Source organism: Lynx rufus, unplaced genomic scaffold, assembly GCF_022079265.1.
Source record: "Lynx rufus isolate CCGP_SWC_20201006 ecotype Redwood Valley unplaced genomic scaffold, mLynRuf1.p SCAF_15, whole genome shotgun sequence".
Taxonomy (NCBI): domain Eukaryota; kingdom Metazoa; phylum Chordata; class Mammalia; order Carnivora; family Felidae; genus Lynx; species Lynx rufus.
Genome location: NW_025814829.1, coordinates 59,070,168 through 59,097,027, shown reverse-complemented (window position 1 = coordinate 59,097,027; position 26,860 = coordinate 59,070,168). Strand labels below are relative to the sequence as shown.

General features: G+C 47.2%; 1 protein-coding gene across 1 annotated transcript in view; it reads right to left on the bottom strand.

The window, feature by feature from the left end:
• Window positions 1-26,860, bottom strand: part of KIF26B (kinesin family member 26B) — a 468,028-nt gene that overhangs the window by 137,365 nt on the left and 303,803 nt on the right. Inside the window, 1 exon segment of the mRNA XM_047077348.1 lies at window positions 2,826-3,009. Within this exon segment, the coding sequence (XP_046933304.1) occupies window positions 2,826-3,009 (184 nt within the window).

The window sequence follows — 26,860 nt, the reverse complement described above, 5'->3', positions numbered from 1 at the left end:
TAAGCATCAAAAAAAAATTTTTTTTAAGCGATACGCACAGGAGGCATGGCTGCAAAGCCGCACACTCGGTGAGTTCAACAGGTAACGTAATTTGCTCTAGAAGCTTGTAATCCAAGACAGAGCTCCGGCATGAAGCTGTGACAACAAACGAATGAACCTGAAACATGGACGTTAATTAATTGTGCAAACAAATTTCCTGAGGAGCACGCACTGACTTAGGGGAAGGAGCCATTTTCGAAGAGATTAGAGGTATCGTTTACATATAAGCCAAATCAATGAAATATAAACAGGCACTAAGCTTCTCTCATCCACTAATCACCTCTATCTGTCCATTAAGGATGTGTCTACAAGACCGCTTAGTATCGTTTTGTTGATATTACTTGCAAGTTAGAATTATTTTAAGGCTGCGATGCCAACTTTTCCTTAAAGCAGATTGTCCTTCGATTTGGTCCAAATTGGTGAGATTTTTTTCCTTTTTTTTTTTAAGTTTATTTTGAGAGAGAGAGAGAGAGAGAGAGAGAGAGAATCCTAAGCAGGCTCTGCGCTGTCAGCACAGAGCTCGATGCGGGGCTCGATCTCAGGAACCGCGAGATCGTGACCAGAACCGAGATCCAGAGTTGGACGCCTGACCGACCGAGCCACCCAAGCGCCTGAAATTAGTGAGACTTCTAAGACTGACTGGAATAAATGCACCAGGTTGAAAGTGCTGGAAGGAGCGGCCTCTGCCTTGCCTGACCCTGACTGCAAGCCTAGTGTCCAGCACCGTGCCCGACACGTGATAGGTGCTCAACAAGCACCTGCAGTTTGCCAAGGCGCACCCCCGGGGCCGACGACGCCCAGACGTTTTCTGTGTTGTGTGTCTGCCGTACTTGAGCTCCAGACACACTGAAGTTACTGCAAACCCTTCCGCCCCCGCGGCCTCCAGAGGAGCTTTTGGCCTCAAGCGGTGCCCAGCGGCCACACTGACTCTGGGAGGAGGGTCCGGGTTGCTGCTGGCATGGTCCCCGCCACGGAGCGCCTCTGGTCTCCCTGTGTGTCTGCCCTTGGCCGCTCCTGCTACCCTTCCTCTCCCAGCCGTGACTCCGCAAAGGGAAGTGTGTCCTTCTCCCCTGGATCAAGGCAACTGGATCCCACGGTTATTTGGCTGCCCCCGTGGCCCCAACGCATTCTTGTCCCCACCCCAAAGTGTTAAAGATCATGCATACCTAGTTGGCAGCCCAGTGAGACCGCAGAAAACAAAATGCCTGTAGGTGTTGACTTCTAGGCTTGAGTCAGGAGGAACCCGAAAATCTCTTACCCCCTGGGGGGGCCTCAGTAAACCCACAGGCCTGGGAAACGCTCCCGGGTCTCCTGAGGGAGTCCTCGTGTGGCTGAGGCACGAGAGGTCAGGGTTGAGCGGGGCTTGCGCCCCACCCCCACCTCAGGTTTAAATAATTAAGCGGCTTCTGGCAATTCAATCAAGCTTCTCAACTTCGCCCATACTGATTTATATACAACACTTACTATTTATTCTATTTTCAATTCTGCTGTACTTCTACCTCGACTTCGTCCAGGGGCAGTTCGGCTCCAGCGTTCAAGTTCCAAACTCCTCTTAGCAAAACAGAAACCCGCGTCCGCTTAAAAAATGGGTCAGGTGGTCAATTTTACGTGACGTGTTAGCTTTACCACGATTAAAAAGAAAAGACACGATTTTAAAGCCCTGCATTACCCGCCCTCCTCAGAAAGCAGCATGTCAACCATCCACGATGACCTCCGTGAGGGTGTCACTGTCCCCCCTCAGCAGCTGTCCCCTCTACGAGTCCTTCCCTAGAGAGAGATCCCAACCCGCAGGGTTTTCTCCGTCTCCTTCCTGGCTGGTGAGGCGAGGGCAGCCCTACAGCCCTTGTTCCCTACTCTACTTCTGGGCCTGGGGGGAACCGTCGGGAAAATTCCAGAACCGCATACATTCCGCTGGAGTAAGCAATGCTCCGTTCAAAACAATCTTCCAGTTTATTCACCATCGGGAAGAGGAACACGGCAAGTTCATGCCTTCCCGAGGCGGGTGGTGAAGTTGGGGGGGGGGGGGTGGGAGAGCACGGAGGAGGGGAGGAGGCAGAGAAGCAGTGAGGAGAGGAAGGCGTGGCCAAGAAAGTAGGGCCAGAGGGCCCTACGGTGAGCTCCAGAAGGCCGGTGAGTTACGGGAAGACCAGGCACCTGGAACGGCCGTGACTGGGGGTCCAGGGAAAAAGGGGATCAGCGACCGCGCAGGCTCGGTCCTCACAGTACAGCAGCCAAGCCTTCAGCCAGACCTGCAGCGTTCCAGAAAGAAGGCGGTGGCAGATCGCGTTGAGCGCGCAAGGCACTGGCGGGGTTGTGTGCCCCGTCCCACTTCTGACGAAGACGAAAGAGACACAGCAGCCACCTTTCCTCAGCTAAGTGTTTTCCTGAGTCTCGGCTTATTCTCCATCTGAAGAGGAGAGTGTGAGGAGGTCACCCAGGCACCCACGTCGGCACCGAGAGTCTGGGGGTGGTGTCTGAAAACGAAGTTTTCGAAGCAGCCTCCGCCTGCTGCCCTTTGTGTCTTTGTTTACTTCAAACGGCTACAGATCTGTCGACACGGCCCAGCTGCCTGTGTCCTGCCCAAACCCAATCAGACCTCGAACACTCTCATGGTCTCCACCGGCCACGTCATACACGGGACTGAAGAAAAGCTGACGGTACTTCCAAGTGAATCTCATTTTGACCCCTGTGCTCCCTGGTCACCCCCTTGTGTTAACAAACCAACCGGGCTCCTCGTCCTCTGCTTTCGCCTCGATGCGCAACCCGCCCCACCGCCCAGCACCTACCTTGCCCAGGCCTGGCGTGTCCTTCACCTTGTTGACGGCCCGCAGCAGACAGGGCGGGGCCGGGGGAGGGCAGGTCTGCAGGATGCCACTGAAGCTGGTGGCAAAGAGCGGGGGCTCGGCCACAGAAGACGTGGAAGGCCGGTGTTTCTTCTTTTTGGAAGACAGATTTAACTTCTGGGCGGCCCTGGAAGGAAAAATGCAGAAAAGGGCCAGTAAGGAGAAAAGTATGGTCCAATCAGATATGCTAGGGTTACTTTATTTCCTTGCTCTCTCTCTCTCTCTGTCTCTCTTTTTAAATTTTATTTGAGAGACAGCCTTTCTCTCTCTCTCTTTTTAAATTTTATTTGAGAGAGAGAGAGACAGAGAGAGACAGAGAATCTTGAGCAGGCTCCACACTCAGCGGGGAGCCCAACGCGGGGCTCGTTCCAACGACCCTGGGATCATGACTTGAGCTGAAATCCAGAGTCGAACGCTCGACCGACTGAGCCACCCACGTGCCTCGTGTTTTCTTTCTCTTAAGGAGCCCCTCGTTCTTCCTGAATCTTGACAGTTCCCTGTTCATCCTCTGGGTGCTTGCCAGTAGCCCCATCGCTGCCATGACCCTCATGAGCTACCCAATCGCTCACACAGAAGAAAAATGCCATAAAAGTGCACGGCTCTTGCAATCACGATTTACAAAGGGTAGTTTGTTATGTACACTCAGCTTCAGCATGGACAGAGCTGGTCGCCTCTGGGGATAAAACAGCACCCGTTAGGTTAATCGTCCCATGGTTTCTCTGGCACAAACTCAAGTGTGAGAGACCTTATGAGCTATTTAGAGATTCTAACAATTCCAAGCCAGCCTGATGACGATCTACAAGGTGACCAAGGAAGGCATGCTCTGTGCCTGGTGGTGGAAGAAAATGGCCCAATGCGATGGGGAAACATGAATCAACCTGGTTTCAGAAACAGAACACCAAATCAGAATGAAGTCCAGCCAGGGTAGATGGTGCTGCTGAGAGCAGGGGCTGCTTGGGTGGAAACCAGGCTTTCTGCGGGGTGGTCTTTCGATACAAAATGCAATTCACTGGGCAAGCACCAGGGGGTGAGGGTCAGAGCCAGCAAACTTGGCACAGAGCCTGCAGATGGGGAACGGTGGGGGGGGGGGAGTGGGGGGGGGAAATGGGGGGGGTTGCCAACATTGTTAATAACATCTACTGTTCACGTCATGTCTCCGACCATTCAAATGCTCTGCAACACTTCCTCTTACAGTGAAACGAGGCGAGTGGCCACAAGGCAGAGGCATTTCAGAGACTCTAACATATTCGCTTCTGGATGAATTCTTGGTGTTTTCACACCGTACTTGTGTTGGACGAATTCCAATTGCCTCATCCAATGGTATTAAATGTTTGAGCTGCTGTTTAAAACAACCAGACTACCATGACCTTGTTCGACAGACCAAAACCTCCTAATCCATCCACTGTCAGCTGCCTGACAGGTCACCAGTGACGCAGGTCAAGGAGACAGAATCATCATCGCCTGCACCTCCTCCCGTCCCCCATCTTACTGATCGGGAATAGTTAGTTTTAATCTCGGGTCGGTAATTGTCATCCTCTGGCAAATCTCTTGAGCTACAAAATCGCCACGGTGCAAATACGGCCACCAGGAATCATCACTTCAAAGTTTGTATGTTCTTAGCTGTAAACCCAAAAATCTTCACGAGAGTGAAATACAGGGGAATGGGTTACGTGAGGAACGGGAGGGCGGAGCCCCGACGCCCTGTGCCCCACCTGGAGATCTAACAGACGTCTCGTACTTGAAGACCAAATTCATGATCTTCTCCTGAAAAGCTGGACGCCCTCAGCCTTCCCTCTTTCAGAAAATGGCGATTCCATCCGTGCAATGGCCCCGACACCTCTGACTCCTCTTTCTCTCACACCAGCCAGCCGATCCATCAGGAAACCTTATTGGCTGTAACTTCAGAATGGGTCCGTGACGTACTACCTCTCATCACCTTTACTGCTCCTGTCTCCCTCTGAGCCACTAAGCTCTCTTGCCTGGATTCCTAAAATAGTCTCCTACTTTGTGTCCCTACCTCTGTTGCCCCCCACCCCTAGCCCCTGCTGTGCAGTCTATTTTCCACACAGTTGTCAGAGTGGTTCTGCTAAAACATAACTGCTCAAAACCTTCCATTTTGCTCCTTATCTCATAGTAAAAGCCAAGTAATTACAGGGGCCCAGAAGGCCTCACATATATCCTCCCTCATATCTCAGACCACCTTTCCTACTATTCTCGCCTTCAGTTACTCTGATCCGGCCATACTAGCCTCCAGATACTCCTGATATGCTCCAGCCACAGGGCCTTTGCACAGGCTCCTGCCTTGGCCTGGAATGCTCTGCCCCAGGTAGAGCTAGGCACATGGTTTCCTCCCTTACCTCCTTTAAATCTTTCTTCAAACGTTACCTCATCAGTGAACCTACCCTGTGCACCACGGCGGACTGTACTTTCCAAAATGGCTGCACCGATATATATCTCATCTCTTACACTCTTCCTGTGACACATCACTGACGTATCTCCATTGACAGGCATGGTCTATTTTCCTTCTCTTTCAACCTCAGTGGAACTTTGACATTGTCTTGAACCCAGAATATGGTGGGAATGATCCAAGTTTGGGTCGTAACAGACAGTATGGCTGCTACCGGCTCTCTTGCCCTGGGAACCCAGCCTCCATGTTGTGAGGAAGCACAAGCCACACAGAAACGGCCACGCAGAGAAGAGCTGAGGGCTCCAGTCAACAGCCGGCGTCAACTACCAGACATCTGAATAAATGAGCCTTTAGATGATTCCAGGGGCCATACTTCAAGTCTTCCAGCTGAGGCCCAAGGCATTGTGGGCAGAGATGACCCATCCCAACTATGTCTTGTCCCAAATTTCTGAACTCCAGAGACCACGAGGGATAATACGTGATCACTGTTGCTTTAAGCCACTAAGTTTTTCGGGTAACTGGTTGCACAGCTATAGTAAATGAACCACGACCTTGCCCCCAATCTCCTCGTTTCCGTTATCCTGCCTGCCTTAGCCGCCCACCCCCTGCATGGCACTTATGTCTTCTAATACAGCAGGTGACTTACTTAGTATTCATGTTGGTTGTTAACTGTCTGTTTCCTGTCTATAATGTAGATCCTGGCAGGGCCAAAGAAGCATATGTATATGCTGAATGAATGAATGAATGAAGACCCAAAGAATTGGGGATATTTAGCCTGGGGAATATAAACCAGGAGAAAAGGGAGGGAAGAGTATTTAAAAAAAAAAAGTCTAGGGGCGCCTGGGTGGTGCAGTCGGTTAAGCGTCCGACTTCAGGCAGGTCACGATCTCGCGGTCCGTGAGTTCGAGCCCCGCGTCGGGCTCTGGGCTGATGGCTCAGAGCCTGGAGCCTGTTTCCGATTCTGTGTCTCCCTCTCTCTCTGCCCCTCCCCCGTTCATGCTCTGTCTCTCTCTGTCCCCAAAAAAATAAACAAACATTGAAAAAAAAATTTAAAAAAAAAACATACTTAAAAAAAAAAAAGTCTAAAAAAATTAATAGGGGTGCCTGCGTGGCTCAGTTGGTTAAGCGTACGACTTCAGTCCAGGTCATGATCTCACAGTCTGTGGGTTCAAGCCCCACATCGGGCTCTGTGCTGACAGCTCAGAGCCTGGAGCCTGTTTCAGATTCTGTGTCTCCCACTCTCTGACCCTCCCCTGTTCATGCTCTGTCTCTCTCTCAAAAATAAATGCACATTAAAAAAATTTTTTAATGAATACATGCCATGTAGCAGGAGGTATTCTTCAAACAAGAATGCCAGATAACTTCACAGGCTATCTTTCTGAATCTCAGAAAACCTGGTGCAGAAAATAATAGCACTCCCATCTCACAAAGAAATGAGATTTAAAGAGTCAAACCCAGAGTCTTTTTAGTACTTGACCTGAATCTGAACACCCAGCTTCTTCAGATGCTGAGTAGAGATAATGGGCAAGTTACTTCAATTCTGATGTTTATAATGTATACAAAGTGTCTCCAGAGCACCTGGCATGTGCTTGGCATTCAATCATACGACCATCGTCCCTATTATAAATGTTATCATTTCTGCATAGTAAGACACAGCAAAAATAGTGCCTACCGTTATAGGCTTTTTATAAAAATTAAGATTGCACGTGCAGTGTTCAGTAACAGGAAGTTCTTTTTTTTGTCTTTTTGTTTAAAGTTTATATATTTGTTTTGGGGGGGGGGAGGGGCAGAGACAGAGGGAGAGAGAATCCCAAGCAGGCTCCACGCTGCCAGCACAGAGCCCAGTGCAGGGCTTGATCCCACGATCCTGAGATCACGACCTGAGCTGAAATCAAGAGTTGGATGCTGAAGTGACTGAGCCCCCCCAGGCCCCCCAGGAGGTTTAATAGACGGTACTTTGAAGGGTTATAGGCAGTGAGGCGAAGACCGAATCTAGGTCTCCCTGCCCCATGTTGCACCACACCATCTCTTACCAGGCAGGTAAAACAGAAAGGCATAATTGGGTTTATAAGTGTAAGTGATATCTTTCCAGAAATTAGAGTAACCCATTAGTAATGGGTCTGCTTCACGAAATAGTGAGCTCTTTGCCACTGGAAGCCTCCAGATAGTAGCTAGAAAGGCACTTCCAGGGGGCACCAGGGGAAAGAATGTGTGCATTGGGAAAATCAGATGATTTCCAAAATCTCTTCCAAGATTCTGAAGCAATTCCTGGAAACTCTAGTCCTTTTAGGGAAGCCGTGGTTGGCTTCCTTGCAGAAAAACAGAAATGGGGGGAATCCTTTTGGGAACACATTGAAAAATTCCTTTCTGTTTGAAACACGCATTTGAGATAAATACCCTTAGAGAACGCCAGAATTTGAAAGATGAATAAAAACCGTATTTTACAGCCTTATATTCTAGAAGAACATTTTATTTTAATTTTGACATCGTTATAACCAGCTGTTTGATCTGTCTTACGTGTTCCCATTTCTTGCAAGTCAGTAGCTCCCACTCCTACTGTGTAGCACTCCAATGACAGGCAGAGAGGAGAAGGTTAAGGTACAGAAATCATTCATGGATAATTGTATTATCAGTGACATAAAGGAGAGGCAGTCATGAGAGAACAGAAAGAGTGAAGACATTTTGGCTAGACGTGTATTTTGTGTAATTAATGCCTTACAAGTTCTTTCTTCCGACGGAGAAAAACAAATGAGTAGGTTGTCTTACAAGATTTCAAACAACAACAAAAAAAGCCCTCCTTAAAACACAATTATAAGCAGTATTTACTTGTCTCGTTCTTACCATGGATAATATCATATACTACCTCAAGCTATTCATCCCGGTACACATCTTTAAATATTGATGATCTTCATTTACTTCTCTGTGCCTTATTTCTTTTACTTCTTTTTTTATTTATTATCAACATTTTAATGTTTATTTATTTTTGACACACAGAGAGAGAGAGAGAGAGAGAGAGAGAGAGAGAGACAGAGCATGAGCGGGGGAGGGGCAGAGACAGAGGGAGACACAGAAGCCGAAGCAGGCTCCAGGCCCCGAGCTGTCAGCACAGAGCCCGACGCGGGGCTTGAACCCAGGAACCACGAGATCATGACCTGAGCCGAAGTCGGACGCTCAACCAACTGAGCCACCCAGGCGCCGCTCTGTGCCTTATTTCAAGAAAAAAAGAGAGCCTCCCTAACAGGATGAAATTAATATTTACTGAATACCTGTCAAGAAAGTGGTGCTGGGGCGCCTGGGTGACTCAGTCTGTTAAGCGTCCAACTTCGGCTCAGGTCATGATCTTCTGGTCCATGGGTTTGAGCACTGCGTAAGGCCCTGGGCTGACAGCTCAGAGCGTGGAACCTGCTTCGGACTGTGTCTCCTTCTCCCTCTGCCCCTCCCCCACTAGTGTTCTGTTTCTCAAAAATGAAAAACATTAAAAAAAATTAAAAAAGGAAAAAGAAAATGGTGCCATGCTAAGCACATCAGGCTAGCGTGAACTTGGCGAGCATTTAAACTGGGGAGCTCAGTTCTTCCCTCTGGGTTCTACCCCTTTCTCTCCCTTGCCTTATCATCTCACCCAGGAGACAACCATCCTAACATATTATATGATGGTATCTGAATTCAAGAATCAGTTTAGAATTGACATGACCTTCACATGGGATGGTTCCTTACTCTGATTGGCCAGATCTACCCAAATCTAAAAAAAAAAAAAAATGAGAGAAATAATTACCTGGGAAATTTTATTGGTTTAGTTGGGGGGAAAAACCTTAGGTCTCTGTTATATAGATCAGAGGGGGAATTTATGAGGATTCTTCTTTTTTTTTTTTCTTGGTGCTTGTGTGATAGACTATTTGACCTTCAATTTTCAGAATTGTGGGGTGCTTAAGTGGAAAGCCCATCATTTTAAGTGTATCTTATGAGAATTAAGTTGGGGTCTACCACCCTTAGTGTCTAGAGATTACTAAAATATTGACCTAACAATCTTTTAAGAATTACTAGCTTCATGAAGCACAGAACTTACCTTAGGGAAGAGGAAGGAATATCAGGCAGTGTTGTCATTTTTTAACGATTCGCTGCCCTGTTTAAAATCCTACATACTGTGTGTTGCTAACCACATTCTGAGAGCATTTCCTTTGATCTGAGGCGGGTGTTCAAGTGTGAGATGCTCGGGTAGATGGGCTTATAAAAATTAAGAGGTCATTCAAGCTCTACCAAATTTGATCCAGGTAATTAAAAAAATTTTTAATGTGTATTTATTTTTGAGAGAGATAAAGAGTGTGTGTGTGAACGGGGGAGAGGCAGAGAGAGAGAGAGAGAATCCCAACCAAGATCCGTGCTGTCAGCGCAGAGCCCGATGCAGAGTTTGAGTTGTGAACCACGAGATCATGATCTGAGCTAAAGTCAAGAGTCAGATGCTTAACCGACTGAGCCACCCAGGCGGTCCTGGACCCAGGCAACTGACTTGTGAGACATCAGCTGAAGAACCAACCACTCCAGAGGAGGACAGGCTGAGGTCCTCAAAACTGCTACATCTGCCAAAGGGAAAGGGTCCTGACCCAGGAGGGGACGGCAGTGGTAGGATGTCCACCGTCAGCACATGAAAGACTATCCAAACTTCAACTGAACGTGACAATGGCTGGGGCTGCCATGGGCTACGATGGCTTATCTGCCATCCTCAAATATGTCAGAGCTCCGAGGATGGAGACTGCCTGATAATGAGCAATGACATAACAGATCACAGCAGCTCCTAAGAAATCTGTGCGGTCAATGACACAAGACGGAGAAGAAAATAGAGCCGACTGTAAATACAGAGGATGTGACAAGAACCAGTGGTCTAAGACGAACCTTCTGGAAACAGTTAAGATATCCACGTGCAAGCAAAGAAACAAAACAAGGGCAACAGAGTGCCAGTTAGGCATCACTGTGAGAGAAGACCTATTTAAAAACGCTATGGAAATAAAAAAACATTGAACAAAAAATTTAAAAAAAATAAAAAATAAAAAAAAATAAAAGCGCTATGGCACTGCCGTGAAGCATGCTGGTCTTTCTGGAAACTCTCCAGCAGGGAGTGAGAACATCCTCCTTCACCTTTCCATTTCATAACTGTCTGTCCCTGAGGTCATTTCCATGTCTCCAGAGACTGAAAATCACACGGGTCTTGGGGTTTTCCCCATTTTTATGTAAATGATCCATTTCATCAGTGCTAGAAGAGAATTCGTGACATGACTTCCAATAAAATGTTTAGGAGCAAACCATGGCTGGCCATTAACGTCATACCACGGCGTGTAACACACTACAGCAGGACACGATTACAGTTTGAACATGAATTGACTTCTACAGTTTAATGCACGATACTCACCCACGGTGATAATTTCTATGAATTTACCTTATGCTTAAAAAATTTACCCACTCTTTAACGGCTTGTCTAAGCTGCCGTCATCAACTACTTTAGCCTTCAGGGGGCCTCATCTGTTGCCTTGAAGTCTTACAGCGACTGGTCTTGAGAGTATCTATCTTGTGTTCTGACGTTTGATGAGACGCTGCTTTGAGGTGAGGGCTCTTGCCTCTCTCTCTCTCTCTCTCTCTCTCTCTCTCTCTCTCTCTCTCTCCAGCACTGCAGTATTAACTTGCTGAACATCAATATCACGTGTCCTTTCTTCTGGACCTGCCACACCGACCCCAGAACTCTGTGCCTTGTTGAGGTGACAGTGTATACCACTCAAGCGCTGGGAGATCCATCCAGCCCTTGGGGTTACGACACATGGAAAGTCCAAGCTTACGTAGCCTAGGGTTCTAGGTAATGCTTAGACCTTGTAACAGAACGTCTTATTCTTTCTAAAGTATGTTCCATCCCTGGTCACAGCCATCCTCGCTGCTGAGAAGTTATCTGTACCACAAATGACAGGTTAGAAAAGAGGAAGGCTCCGAAGTTACCAGATCTTATCCACAGTCACAGGACTAGCGATTCTCATCTTTGAGATTAGGATTCAAGCTTTCTGTCTTCTAGGACTGGGGATTTTCCACTGCCTCGTGCTATGATGCAACTTGATAAATAAAAGCAGTTATTTTATTTTATTTGGGCAAAATAAAACCAAATGATAATCATTTGATTAATAATAAAGACCAAAAAAAAGCCAGTTACATATTTTTGTATGTAACTCAAATCAAATCATATATAAGCATTTACCAATTACCAATCTAGTTGCCTAGCAACGTACCTTCCTATCACAGGGGGAAAATGTCTCTGCTGAGTGAGTCGGGTCATGCCCAGAATTAGGACGTGAATGGCAAATTATATGAAAATGGCTTCTCTGTCCCTAAAATCCCAACCCAGAGTGAGTCCTTGCCTGACAATAACAGCAACACAACATCTACTGCCACCACGGACATCATTATGTACCACCCCCCATTACCTCCTGCCTCCCCCTCTGTAGACACAAACAGGATGCCGGAAGCTGCTTAGAATGCATCCGAGCGCTCTGGGAACCCAATCGGTCCATCAGGATTTACCGAATGACAGCCATGCACAACACAAGTGTGCAATCAATGGGCTACAGATATCACAGAAGTCATCTCTGAGTCACCCAGACGCTGCTTTGTGTCCCAGAGTCCACTCCTACGTCGCACAGATGAGAAGAATCCACCCCACCCCACACGACTGATAACTTGATATCGGCTCCAGAGATAAAGAGAAGTGTGAAGGAGACTAGGGACACACGGCAGGTAAACCAGCTACCCAGTTCAAGGGCTTCCCCACCAGAGTCAAGCTGGAAGTTCCTCCTGAACTGTTATCCGAACCGCACACCATTCGCCCATACCTGGGGGCACAACAAAGGGTAAAAAGCAATGTTTGAAAACCCACGCCATTGGTAGATGTTACCATCCATGTGTGTCTGGAAGTTTTTCATGGTCAGAGTAAGAACGTTACGAACAAATGACAACATGGCTCAAGGCAAAAATAATGGCCGCGACAAGACCCCATTCATAAACCATGGTTTTTACCAAAGCTACTCAAAGTAAAAGCTTCTCCTTTGTGGAAAGCCAGGTCCCTATGAAAGTGTTAGCTGAGCCAAGGTCCTTGTGTGAAAAGAGAAATGCTTTCCTATGTCCAAATAAAGCAGATGTCTGATTAAAAAAAAAAAAAAAAAAATGGCCGTTGGTATAGAAAGCTAAACAGAAGTACAGATCATGGATTTGTAATTTCCTGGCTGTTGGATTTTAGAAACACCAAATAAACACTCCGTCCATGGCTTGGGAAGTTCAAAGGGAAGCGTCCTCCGCCTCCATTTCTGGAAGGTGCATAGGCCATGGTCTCCCTGATGCTGTGGTTTCTCAGGGCTCAGCTAAGTGGCTCCGATGTCTACTGGGATTTGGAACACTTTAAGAAAGACCCTTCTACCTGTCTTCACCACGGGCTAAGCCCTCTCCGCTCATTAGGTTGCCTGTTGCTCAGAACTCGCCGTCCTCCAAGCTGTGCTCACTCTGGCGGCCGGGAAGCAGGGCGCTGGACACTGCGGCTGAACTTCTCGGCTTCCCTCGGTATTCTGCGCAAGCTGAGCTCTCATGCAGCGCCTTCACCAGTGAGCACAGTGTCACCTGTAGGAGGCAGGGCCCCGGGGCCCAAGAGAAGGTTGGGGACCTCTGCTCCAATGAACCTGCCCAGAGCCTGATGGTGACCTGGTGCCACCCTCTATCGGCAGCCTGGGAACAGGTGGACTTCTCAGTACCCGCACGTCCAGCAGACCCCCTACGTCAGACCTGGGTACTGCCCCGATGGCAAACTCCAGGGCAGGACCTGGAAGAAAACCCTCCCTAGAGACCGGGAAGTTCTGGTTCTGAGACTGAATGACAGCAGCAAGAGGCCTCTTGCTTCGAGCTTCTGCGATCTGTCGTATCTTAAGAGAGAAGACCCTCGTTCTGTCAGGAACACTGGAAGATGGAATAAACCGAAACCATCCTCAGTTCGCGTGTAACAGAAAGGTCTAAAGGAACGCACTACCGATTTGTCAATTGCCTTCGATGCCGTGTGACATACCCTTGAGCTTACGACTCCAGAGCTGGTGGCTTCTTCGCGACCTGTGCGTCGTTATTCCTCTCCACGCACACCTACAAAGTTACACTCCTACTCCCTGCTCTCCCGGGCTCCCACCTGCCAATACACACCCGTAAGAACTTCGGCAGGGAGGAGAAAACCATCGCGAACACGGCAGTCTGGAGGTACGCCTTCGGGGCGTTCTCTTTGCAGTGTGTTGACTATAGATGCCCTGGATGATGCCAGGTGAAGAGCACCCGCAGGGTGGGCACACTGCCCCATTTCCCTCGGACACAGCCTTGCCTTCTGTCTGAGCTGGTGACAATGACCTTGCACCCGGGTTTGACGACCCAGCATTTGTTCCTATCGTGCAGTTGCTTCCAAGCCCTGGAGCTTGGTCTTCCCAGGCTCCAACCTTGGGTTCCTGGTCTCCTGCCTCTCTGCCTTGGCTTGCCAGCTTGACTTCTGCTTTCTAGCCCTCCGTTCCAGCCTGGTTGATCTCCCTGGCTTTCTTCCTAATTTGCACTCAGGTCCTTATACATTTTGCCTTGTGCCAACTGACCTTCTGGCCATTAATCTCTTCTGGACAGATGATGCCTCCCATCTACACATCATTTCCTCTGGCCTGATCTGCCCAGCCCAAGCCTGCTTAGTACCAGAGAAACTGCATAGCTTGAACCTCCTCCGGAGCTATACCTTTGCAAACTGGGCCCAATAATACCTAAATTAAAAGAACTGTGAGCACCTAAGACACATGACCCACATAAATGCAAATGTAAGTTTAAAAATCCATCCCCAACTAGCTATATATGATTTCCTTTAACCGCCATTACTGGGACCTATCACAAACATGAGTAATGGAGAACCAGCTAGTCTTACTGAATGCGGTGGATGAAACCAGGTAACTACAAGGCAGCATTTCAGCTGCCTATAGACAGGAAAAGACAGGCTAATTCAGGCCCATTCCATGTGGAATGCCAGTGCCGGATTTTTCTGGGGAGAAACAGTTGTCCATAATATGTGTGTGTGTATGTGTGTGTGTGTGTGTGTGTGTGTGTGTGTGTGTACATAGATCTTCTACGGTAAAAGGACTATCCAACTAAAATTAAGATTCCTTCAAGGAATAAGCATATTCCAGATAATTTGATTCCAAGAATCTAATGAATCTAATGTTCTTTTCATTACATCATGCTGCCTTTTAAATGCTAACTCCAGTAGTTTCTAGTTAAGTCATTTATACATATGCTAATGTAATGTGGAAAAGAAGAAATCACATGATTTACCATAAACAAGACAGTCCATTTAAAAGCCAAGGGTGACCACTAATGCCTTAAGTTTTCCTTAATATTTATCTTCTTTGGCTGTTTGGTAGAGAATTATTTTGAAAAGCAGAAGAAACTGAAGGGCAGTTGTGTTGTTCACTTTTTAGGTCTTTATTATTATTTTTTTATGTTTATTTATTTTTAAGGGAGGGAGAGAGAGAGACAGAGCATGAGCAGGGGAGGGGCAGAGAGAGAGGGAGACACAGAATCAGAAGCAGGCTCCAGGCTCCGAGCCGTGAGCACAGAGCCTGATGTGGGGCTCGAACCCGCAAGCTGTGGGCTCACGACCTGAGCCGAAGTCGGAGGCTTAACCAACTGAGCCACCCGGGCGCCCCTTTAGATCCTCATTTTAAAAGAAACAGTGCTTTATTCTCACTTTTCCCGTATTTTGATCATGTGAAATCACAAACTGACATGAGATTACTCACTCCAGAAATAATTTGATGCCTGAAGCAGCAAAGTGCTATCAGGGTGTGAGAGCTAGAAATGGGCAGCGTCTGCAGAGAAAATAAAGCCTTTAATCCATAACTCTTTGCTCAATACCTGTGCCTCTTTCAGAGCAAAGCTAATTAATTGTCAATGCTGGCTGACATGCTCTGTGGTTTGGGGGCTTCTTGGTTAATTAAATTTGAATATAACGGTTTTGTTTGTTAAAGGAAGTGATTGTTTTTCCTCCTTTAATATCAATATTTCTTTTTGTTCAGCAAATTATTTACTATAGTTGAAATTGGAAGGAATCATTAAGTAAGTTACTCCAAAGAACCACAATCTGCATGGGGTCTCTGGATACAGCAGAGGGACAGACTGCCTGTCCCTGACTCTGCTGCAAGGCTGGACTGACCCAGACCCCGGGGCAGTGGTTTAGACTGCCTGCACCTCCGCAGCCCTGTTAGAGGGAGAGAGGCAGAAACTTCCATGCCCCACCCCCTTTCCTATCAATTCTGCTGCCCGGCTGCGTGGGCTGGGGTCTGTGCAGGTTGGTGAAAACCGTGATAAACGCACACGGCGATAAAGTACACTCACCACAAGCGTGTCCAAAAGCCCCGATGCAGAGGAAGGAGGCAACTGTTGTTTTCAGTAGAGAAGTGATCCCCAACGGGACCGACAGCATAGATGAGAGATCACCCCAAAGCAAAATAATTTGTGAAAGGAGACAGACTCTAAGGTAATCACAGCCTATGTGACTGGAGGGGTGATTCCTTTTGTGACTTTGAATCAAAGCTGCTAACAGTGACCTATCATTTACCTTTTCCTACACCTTCCCACTTATTTGGTTATTTCTGCAGGTGCAGGGTGATTATGCTACAAAATAACAGGGGAAGGGAAAGGAGGCAGATCTGGGGTGCACATCTTCATTGATAGAACATGTCTTGAGCACCAAGTAGGGACCCCCCCCAATCCCTCTCATTCTGCTATCGCACGTACTGTCCCTAGTCAGCACCCCTGAAGTTGTTGGGGGCTATGCGCGCGCAGGAGTGTGTGTGTGTGTGTGTGTGTGTGTGTGCGCGCGTGTGCACAAGTGCATCTGTGTAGTATGGGGACGGAGAGGAGAAGGCAGGGAGAATAAGAAATTAAAAATGGGAAGATAACTCAGTGGATTCCTGTCAATGAAAGTTTCTGCTACATTCTTCAGTTACTTTTTTTGTCTTGCAGTTAGCAGGTGTTTTTGAAAAAAATTACCAAAAGATTGAACACTGCTACAACCAAAGGAATTCTTTTGAAACAAATTGCAGGCAAGAGAGAAATTTATCAAAATATATGAAGATTTTAGTTTGAATTTCCTGGCGAAGTCTGTAAAGAAACCTAAGTTAAGCTGCACAATGAACTAATGTTTACTTTGGAAGGCATATTATTTTTAGGGAGGTGAAATCTACGATAGGCAATAATAGATTTTTCATGCTGTGTCTAGTCTCAGTTACTGGAATCCGAAGTTAAATGAGTCCCATTTTTGCAGAATTTGGAGCATGATTATATTATTTATTTTTTACTTTTAATTAAAAAAAATTGTTTTTAAATGTTTATTTATTTTTGAGGGACAGACCGCAAACAGTGGAGGGGCAGAGAGAGAGAGAGAGAGAGAGAGAGAGAGAGAGAGACTGGGAGACGCAGAATCTGAAGCAGGCTCCAGGCTGTGAGCTGTCAGCACAGAGCCCAATGCAGGGCTTGAACTCACCAACTGTGAGATCATGACCTGAGCCGAAGTTGGACGCTTAACTGACTGAGCCACCCAGGCACCCCATGGTTGTATTATTTTAAGTAGCCACACAGGTTTAAAGTACTATCTCAACTTTACTAACTCACTGTTAATTAGAACCACAGCTTTCTGACACTGGATCTCTGGCTGAGAATAAAATCTCCAGGTCTGACTTTCTTATCAGGAAAATAATATTTATGCCCTGATAGAGCTTCTAGGAACAGATTGTGTGAAAAGAAGAAAATATCTGTTCTCTAGACCAGGACGCCATCCAGCTGTGTCTGTGAATATACTCAGGTGCAGCTGGACAGAATGTAATTCATGTTACATAATCAATCAAACGATCAATCATCTTCTCGTGTGGATTCCCACGTTTACACAACAGACACACTCTATAAATTGCTTGTAATTTGCGTTATTATACATTGAATCTAATTTCACATTGATTTCTATTAAAATTTCAGAAGGCATTTTATCTTTATGAATCCTATTCAATTGAGGGTAGCTACGCACACTTTATCTTTCAACGTCTGTGCTTCCCTTCCACTCTGTCAAATACGTAGTCGCCACCAACGCAAAGAGTTGTTCAAAGATGCATACAAGTGACTCCTAATGTATGACTAACTACCAAGAAAAGGTTAAGAAATACATCAGGTTTTTCACTTGTTTCCCGAGCCTTTGACTTCATCAAGAGAAACCGCTTACTTTCAAGACACACAATCACAGTTTAGATCTTTCTCAGTATTTGGAAATAAAAAAAAATATTTGGTTGAGGTTTTCAGATTGCAGAGTCTTCAGCATGAAGATGGCAAGTGAAGTCACAAGAATGGACGAGATGGCCAGGGAGGGGCAGAGCAGCATGAGAACGACGAGTGGCCCATGACCGAACCGTGAGGAGCTTCAACATCTAATGAGTGATGCAGAGAGAGGGGAGGGGAGGGCGGAGGGGCCTGTAAAGGAGCAGCAGACTGGGGGGTGGGGGGGTGGGGAGACAGACCGAGTGGTCACCGATGTTAAATGCCACTAAGAGACCAACAAAGACAGCGAATGGAAAGTGTCCGCTGGACCAGAACTAATAAGTTCATCACTGACCTTGAACAGAGTCGGAGGAGAGGCCGAGGACGTTTCGGAGCGTTGCGAAATAAAGGGGGGGGCTGAAGAGGCATAGGGAAGGAGGCCTACGCTACTATTTCAGAAAATTAAACAAGAAAAGAAAAAAATGTAAAGCATTGCATTTTTAGACCTTAGCTTATGTGCCTTGTACTGAATTATGAGGCTCCGGTGTGACTTGGTTTTTAGCAGGGGCCGATATAAAAGCATCCATAGAAACCATTTCTACAGCTTATGAAAATTAAAGAAAATATCTTTCCTCTTATTATCCATGCCTTTATTTATTCCTGTTCTTCTACAGATATTGACTAAGCACCTACCATCGATAAGTTCCCTGGATCCATTGAGACAAATTCTCTGAGAAAGACTAGAGGTCTGCACGCAACTCCTATGTGTCACTTTACTGGGTGAGAGGAATATAAGCCAATAAAAAAGGCACAGGCTTTGGAATCATAGACGCACGGTTCCAATCCTGGCTTTGCCATCTCCCTGGACACGTATGAAACTAAGGACACCCGGTGCAAGGGTCCGTTGTGAAGATAAAGGACATTACATATGGAAAGTGGCCGCCATCAGAATGACAGGCACGCAGTAAGAGCTCAACCGATGTCTTGGTCCCTTCCTTTCTGAGCCATTAGCTTTTGTTTCCATGAAACTCAGAGCCTAATTAATGTCCAATTGCAATAACTAACTTGGTTCAGGAACTGGCTTCTCTTACTCCCTCCTTCTTACCTGGTTTCCTATATATGTTTCTGAGATCTAATTTCCTTTCTAAGCCACTTACAACCTTTCTGGGGAAACTTAAACAAATGTTATCTGGAACTACTCTGCTATTTACTGATCTTCTAGGTGAATTTTTTGCTTCCTATTTTCATCAAGGTTGCTAAGAGAAGCTCACATCCTATGTCATACTGTAGGATAATATTATATCAGTCAATTCTTGTAGTTCTTTCTTTTTTTTAAAATTTTTTAATGTTTATTTAATGTTTGAAAGAGAGAGAGACACACACACACAGAGTGTGAGTGGGGGAGGGGCAGAGAGAGAGGGAGACAGAGTCCGAAGCAGGCCCCAGGTTCTGAGCTGTCAGCACAGAGGCCGACCCGGGGCTCGAACCCACGAACCACGGGATCATGATCTGAGCTGAAGTCGGATGCTTTGGCTGAGCCACCCGGCTGCCCCCCTTGTAGTTATTTCAAAGTCACTTCAGTTAGGGGGGGTCCAAATTAGTTAAGTGTTGCTTTGATTTTAAGGAGCTAGGTGATGAATACTCCAGGCTCAATCTAGACTAGAAAATCCCTCACGGGGGCTCGCAGGCCCACGATTCCGACGGGCCTCCAGGACTCCACAATGAAGTGTGGGCGGGGCAGGGTTACGCGGAGGCAGCTTATGACTCAATATATGCTTCAGCAAACATTTATTTAGTGTTACAGTACTTCAGGACTTCAGAGTCCCTCCAGAGGCAGAGAAGAGAAACAGCCAAGGGTATAATCTGGAGAGCCAAACTATCTGGGTTCAGATGTGCTTTCTGCCACTCACAGCTCTGTGGCCTCGGTCAAGTGCCTTCACTTTTCCGTGCCAGTTTCCTCAGCTGTAAAACAACATATGAGAGTCGCTACATCTCATGGAGTAGTGAGATTAACATATAGATAGACAGGGGCGCCTGGGTGGCTCAGTTGGTTACACGTCCGGCTTTAGCTCAGGTCACGATCTCACGGTTCGTGGGTTTGAGCCCCACATCGGGTTCTGTGCTGACAGCCCGGAGCCTGGAGCCTGCTTCGGATTCTGTGTCTCCCTCTCTCTGCCCCTCCCCCACCCGCATTCTGCGTCTGTCTCTCAAAAATAAATACATGTTTAAAAAAATTTTTTAAATATATGGGGCGCCTGGGTGGCTCAGTCGGTTAAGCGTCTGACTTCAGCTCAGGTCACGATCTTGCGGTCCGTGAGTTCGAGCCCCGCATCGGGCTCTGGGCTGATGGCTCAGAGCCTGGAGCCTGTTTCCGATTCTGTGTCTCCCTCTCTCTGCCCCTCCCCCACTCACACTCTGCCTGTCTCTCAAAAATAAATACATGTTTAAAAAAATTTTGAAAATATAGATAGATGCTATCTATCTATATTTTCTCTCTCTCTCTCTCTCTCTCTCTCCTAGAACAGTTCCTGCCCCATAGTACACTCAGTGTTTGTTACAATTATTATTATAATTCAATATTAATATGAAAACTATATCTTGAGTGTTTCTTTTTAGAGATTTGTTCCCATAAGCTTCTAAATATATAAATAATGGAAAACAACGTGAAAGCCACACCTTTCGGCCCTGCTCCGAACACTGCCCACCAGGCCTTCTCAGCGTTTCCATCGACTCTGTGATACTGACTCTGATGCGTTTCAGGTCCCAGGCATCTTGAATACGACTTTCGGCCCTGCTCTTGGCTGGGAGGGCCTTATTTCTAGCTAAGAAAGGTCAGGAAAAAAGGACCCTCTCAATCTGAGGGTCCTCTGTCTTGGCGTCTTCCACAGCCTTAAATCAGACGTCAGGCACAGCTTGGTCGGCGTGGTTACTTTTGCCTGCAAACCACCAGCTGAAGCTAGATTCTTAGGTCACCCGTGCGTCTTCAGCCTTTGTGTGCTCGAGGCGAATTGCTTGCTTGCTAGTTGCTCGTCCGATAGCATGTCCTCGCGCCAGAACAACCAGGGGCAGGACAAGCAGTTATTACCTGCCCGACACACTTTACGTAGTGCCCTGGGGCCCTCAGAGAGCGTGTGCGCAGAATAAATACATATACAAAGCCAAAATGCTGTGTTCAGCAAACTCACGCAGTTTAGCTGAAATTGGCCCACAAACGAAATCGGGTGGAGACGGTATCACTTTCCTGGATGCGCTGGAAAGCAGTTGTCTGTGCCACTGACCGCCGTGTTTCCTCGCACCAGCCCGGCACCTGCCAGTTGTGGTTCCTGGTGAAGAGGAGTGGCCGAGAGTGTCACGGCCGTACTGCGTCTTACAACTGGCTGTGATCGCTTGTGTCTTCCTCACAGGGCTGAAGACGCCATAAAGTCGGGAGGCACGTCCATTTGTCCCGCTGCTGTGTTCCCAGCGCTGTCCGTCCTTAACAACCACTACACAAACATGGATGGTTGGATGGGAGACTGGCCCCCAAATCACCAACCCCGAAGGAGAAAGTCTGGCTCCAGACCTTGACAGAGTCACCCCTATGGTCCTCACACGCTTCCCGTCAATGGAAGAACTTGGAAACCATGGTCTAGGTGGAGGTGACTTTCAATTGAGGGTTCCTCCAGCCCAGGGGTTCTGCAAGGCTATGCTTTGGGGCATATTTGGGTGTACTGGAGTTTCGAAACACTTCCAGAATAAGACTCGTCAGGTCATATTAACAGGTTCTCCATCGTCTGTGGGGAAGGTGATTATTTTTATTTGTAGGGGCTCCAAAATAAGACTGCTTTTTGTTTTTTTTTTTTAAGTTTGTTGATTTTGAGAGAGAAAGAGAGAGCATGGGAGGGGCAGAGAGAGAGGGAGAGAGAGAATCCTTAGCAGGCTCCGTGCTGTCAGTGTAGAGCCTGATGTGGGATCCAACTCACCAGCCATGAGATCATGACCTGAGCTGAAGCCAAGAGTCAGGTGCTTACCTGACAGAGCCACCCAGGCGTCCCTGTAGACCGCTTTATAAAGGGTGCAGCACAGAACAACCTTCTGAGAGACCACCCCCCCTCCCCCGGATTCCTGTGTTTTTGTTTCTCTGCCTCCATACCCACACCCTCACTCATCCGTCCTACAGTGTCCACAAGGGAAGGCACGCGGTCAGAGCTGATGCTTAGTATCTCCTGCTCCGGTTCAAGCCCGTCTACAAGGGCGAGGACTTTTATTTGTTTTATTTATTGCCAAGAACGGTGCCTGGTACAGAGCAGATACTCCATCAACACTCGTAGAACGAGTGAGTGAGTAAACGGATTTTTTCGTTTGTTTTTACGGTTTGCCAGCTTTTTTTTTTTTTTTTAATTTTTTTTTTTCAACGTTTATTTATTTTTGGGACAGAGAGAGACAGAGCATGAACGGGGGAGGGGCAGAGAGAGAGGGAGACACAGAATCGGAAACAGGCTCCAGGCTCCGAGCCATCAGCCCAGAGCCCGACGCGGGGCTCGAACTCACGGACCGCGAGATCGTGACCTGGCTGAAGTCGGACGCTTAACCGACTGCGCCACCCAGGCGCCCCTAGGTTTGCCAGCTTCTTAAATGACGATCATCAACGAAACATTTTGTGGTGTGGGATTTTGCAGGCTATTGTGTTCGTAAAACAAATATAATTATTGTGTTCATTATAATTATTTTTTCCACATCATTATTAGTCTGTGTCTCACGTATGTCTTAGCCAGGCTTTGAGGGAGGGATGCTTTTTGAAGCTGCCTCTTGAAGGAAATATCTTCATCGGATCCTCTGTGAGTTAAAGACTGTAGACTTCTGGTTTATAAGGTTAATTCCAAAAGTCAATTTAATTAGATGGTTCTCTTTTTCCATTTCTGACCTTTAGAAAAGAAACCATTTGTTGCCAGGCTAGCTGGGGAGGGCTCTCTTTTTTTCCTCCAGAGGGGGCTCAAAGTCCACATTTCCTTGGCCTATCCCTGGGGTAGGTCTCATGATATAAAGCCTTTAGGTACTGCTCCCATTTATTGTTAACTAACCGATGAATCTGGGTGATTCTGCTCTGCCTTTCCCCAGAATCAAAACACGGGTTACACCGAGCATTCAATTTTACCTTTTCCCTCTTGCTGGATACTCAAAACTTCTCAAATAAAACAAATGTGACCGTGGAAGTCCACATTAATAGAGCAAATTCTCTACTTCGGGGCACCGTCTTCCAAAATTTGACTTGGGAACAATTTCTGAGCTTTCCATTTCTGAGAGTTTCCATTTCTGAGCTTTCACAGATCTGTTTCATTATCTATTTATTTTGAGAGAGAGGGAGAGACAGACTCCCAAGCAGGCTCCACGCTGTCAGCACAGAGCCCGACGCAGAGCTTGATCTCATGAACCGTGAGATCACGACCTGAGCTGAAATCAAGAGTGGGACGCTTAACCAGCTGAACCACACAGGTACCCCTCTCTCATTGTATTTTATTTTATTTATTTTTTTTTCAACGTTTATTTATTTTTGGGACAGAGAGACACAGAGCATGAACGGGGGAGGGGCAGAAAGAGAGGGAGACACAGAATCGGAAACAGGCTCCAGGCTCTGAGCCATCAGCCCAGAGCCCGACGCGGGGCTCGAACTCACGGACCGCGAGATCGTGACCTGGCTGAAGTCGGACGCTTAACCGACTGCGCCACCCAGGCGCCCCCTCATTGTATTTTAAAAATAACTTCCTGTTTACATTCTCTACACACGTCTTACCTCCTCACAGAACAGGCAGCTCCTGGAGGGCACCGGCAGTATCTCATGCAAATATTCATCCTACATGTTGCAAGGGCCTTACGAACATTTGTTGAATGGAAAACACAGGTGTGCAAATAGATCCAGGAATGACTGCGGGAGAACGTGGTGCTTGTTACCAACTCCGCTTCCGGATGTCAGCACCGGCTCCCTTCTCAGAATGCCGGTCTTCAAGAATTTGAAAGTCAGCAAGATACATGACCCCCCCCAAGGACTCTTCCTGCCCTGAAACGCTATTGCTTCTGTAACACTGTGACATACTATCCTACCCTTCTTTGGTGTTTTAGAAGGCTCATCAGCCTCTCCCAGGATCATGAATTTTGGGTGTGCACCTTAATAAAGGTAACTGATCTGCTGAATGCTGGTGTGGACGACAAATGTTGAAATCACCCGCAAGGTACTCTAAGTACTTCTAAGTCACTACTTCTGACTTTTCAAGGGAAATCAAGTTGTCTGGACTCAATCTCCTCTTCTCTCCTGAACGGCCTTTCCTCTTCCCACCATGATACTCACAAATGGACACACAGACATCATGAGTACACAAGTAGTCTAGGACCACAAGTAGTACCACATGAGTACACAAGTAGTCAGTGACAGAACCAAGGTTCACACACAGGCGTGGGTCCTACGTCCTCTCACTGTACCTGACCCACAATCCGCTGTCTCCAATTTCCCATCTCTTCTGACACAACCCTTTACTCATCACCCCCATCCCACCGTCCTATTCAGTGCGATCCATCACTCATCTCAGCCTCTTGTGAGAATCTGAAAAATACAGTGGGCCCAGAACACCAGTTTGAACTGCGCAGATGTACTTATACACAGATTTTTTTTTCGATAAATGTGGTCCTGTAAATGTATTTTCTTTTCCTCATGATTTTCTTTTTTTTACGTATTTTTTAATGTTTTCTTTACTTTAGAGACAGAGAGAGAGAGAACACGAGTGGCAGAGCAGCAGAGAGAGTGGGACAGAAGAACCGAAGCCGGCTCTGCATTGATTGTAGGGCTGGAAACCACAAAACGCGAGACCATGACCTGAGCTGAAGCCGGACACTTAACCAACTGGGCCACCCAGGCGCCCCAATGCCTTATACTTCTCTTAATAACATTTTCCTTTCTCCAGATTACTTTATTGCAAGGACATAGTATCCAAAAATACAACATACAAAATGTGCGTTCATCGACTGTTTATGTTACTGGGAAGAATTCTGGTCAACAGTAGACCAGTAATGGTTACGTTTTGGGAGAGTCAAAGGTCATATGCAGATTTTCAACGGTGCAGGGTGGAGGTGGGTGTGTCAATGCCCCCAAGCCCCACACTGTACAAGGGTCAACCGTATTCAATTTTAATCCCCACGTAATTCCGTGACACTCATGCACAGTCATGCTTCTGTGTGTAAACAGAGACTCAGGCCAGTTCTTCTCTCTGAAATTGCCTCCTGTCCCAGCCCCCTGTCTCCTCATCCACTGAGACTCACCTCTAATGCATGGGAGTCCCTCCCCACCACCCGAAGGAGAACTTATTCTTTTCTTCCATAATCTCTGGTCGTATTTTGCTAATAGAGCTACTTTGGGGCTTATCATAAAGTCTCACAGCAGAACTTGTGTCGTAAGCACCCCTCTCCTTGATTCCCCCGTGAGTTCCCCAAACTGCACACAGTGCCTGTGAACATACCGGACGCTTGGTGAATGGTCATGTACCAAATATCTGCTCCCTGCCCCAGTTTGTATCGGCAGGCCTGCATTTCAAGTCAGATATACAGGAAACCGTTGATCTTGGTTAAGCTCCCGACCGAGTTTTCAACGTGATACAACAGAGATTGCAAAAGCGTACAGATTTAGTCGCCGTTGCCAAAAGCTAAAAAAGCAAAAGCTGGAATGTTTTTCCTGCCTCCATTTGTATATTCGCATTCAACCCTGTTCCTATTCCAAGTGCCACACTGCAAAATTTTTGCCTACACTTAGCAACCAAAATACCCAGAGAGAAAGCCCCCTGACGGTGGCGGGGGGCGGGCGGGGGGAGGAGGCAGAGGTCTTTAGAGAACAATTAGCCCAGCCTCCCTCCCCACTCCCCGGCTTTGAGTCCCCAGTATCCAGGGACAGTCTGGCAACTGGAACTCTGCGTTCAGCTGACAAGAATGTGCAAATGACAGTTTTGGCTGTCAGGAAGCTTATTACCTAAGCGAGGAGTTTACATATTTATGAGCTGACATCTCAGATTTGTGGCTTTGCGGAATGCTTCCATTTCCCTTCCGTGCGGCCAATGGGCAGGGGGAAGGCCTTGAGGGCTCGTGACCTCACCCCCACATCTCCAGCCCAACCCTGCGCTACCGGAGGCGGCTCATTTGTGGAGGTAGCCGAGAGCCGGAGGTGAGTGAAAAATGAGACTCCCCACTCCTGGGCTGGACCCGAAGAGGTGAATCACGGATCCGCGGTGTACTCTCTCGAAGAGCAAAGGCAGCTGCAGCGAGCTTTTCCAGATCTGTGTGTCATATTAATAGACGCACCCCTACAGAGACGTCTGTGACAAAGCCTGCTCGTGGAGATGACCTCAGTCGAACCTCTGGGCCATCCTGTGGGTGTGCACTGGCCCCTGGGAAGGACTATTTCTGGCCACTGGGAATGACGGACTATTTCTGGAAACCTGCTTTTCTCCCCATCCCGCAAAGAACACTTTCTGAGAGAAAAAACGGCCTAATACCTAGAAGGAGCTCCGTTCATCGTGGACCAGAGTTCGAGCGAGGTTCAGGAAAACCGTAACCTCCCGTGTGAGGGCTGGTAACGTGCAGCAAAGACCCAAACAGGAGGCTGGAATCCAACCCTGGGGTGTCAGGTTCCAAAGCCCTAGCTCCCTGCTTCTGTGACAAAGAGCAGACCCACACGGCAAGGGCAGTACAAAAAAAATAAAAAAAGGATATTGTTTTGGCTCACTAAAATTTTTTGAATCTTAGGACCCCCAAAAACCCGCCTAAAATATTGGTACTAAAAGTACACTGTGTCTCATGCAACCTTAAAACTAAGGGCCACCACACAGCACTCTCCACTGATTTAAGCCTTTCACATATTCTTTCTTTCCTTTCCTTTCCTTTCTTTTTTTTTTTTTTTTTTTAATTATTTATTTGGAGAGAGAGAGAGAGATGGGGGAGGGAGGGGCAGGGATTCTCCATCCCTTCCTTCTTTCCTTCATGCATCCATTCGGCAAATGTCTGTGGAGTAGGGTCCTGGCCTTAGACACCAAACACAGAGCTTCAAGAGGCGGGGGTCAATGTCAAGGTGATTACAGGCTATCGAGAGAGGCAGACGGGCAGCAGTGATGTCTCTGTGGTGACGAAGTCTCCGGTGAGAGATGCGGGAACCACAGAATTACAGAGCAGGGGCCCTGACGCAGGCACAGGGGATCAGGGAAGGTCTCACACAAGAGAAGAAGGAATTAGC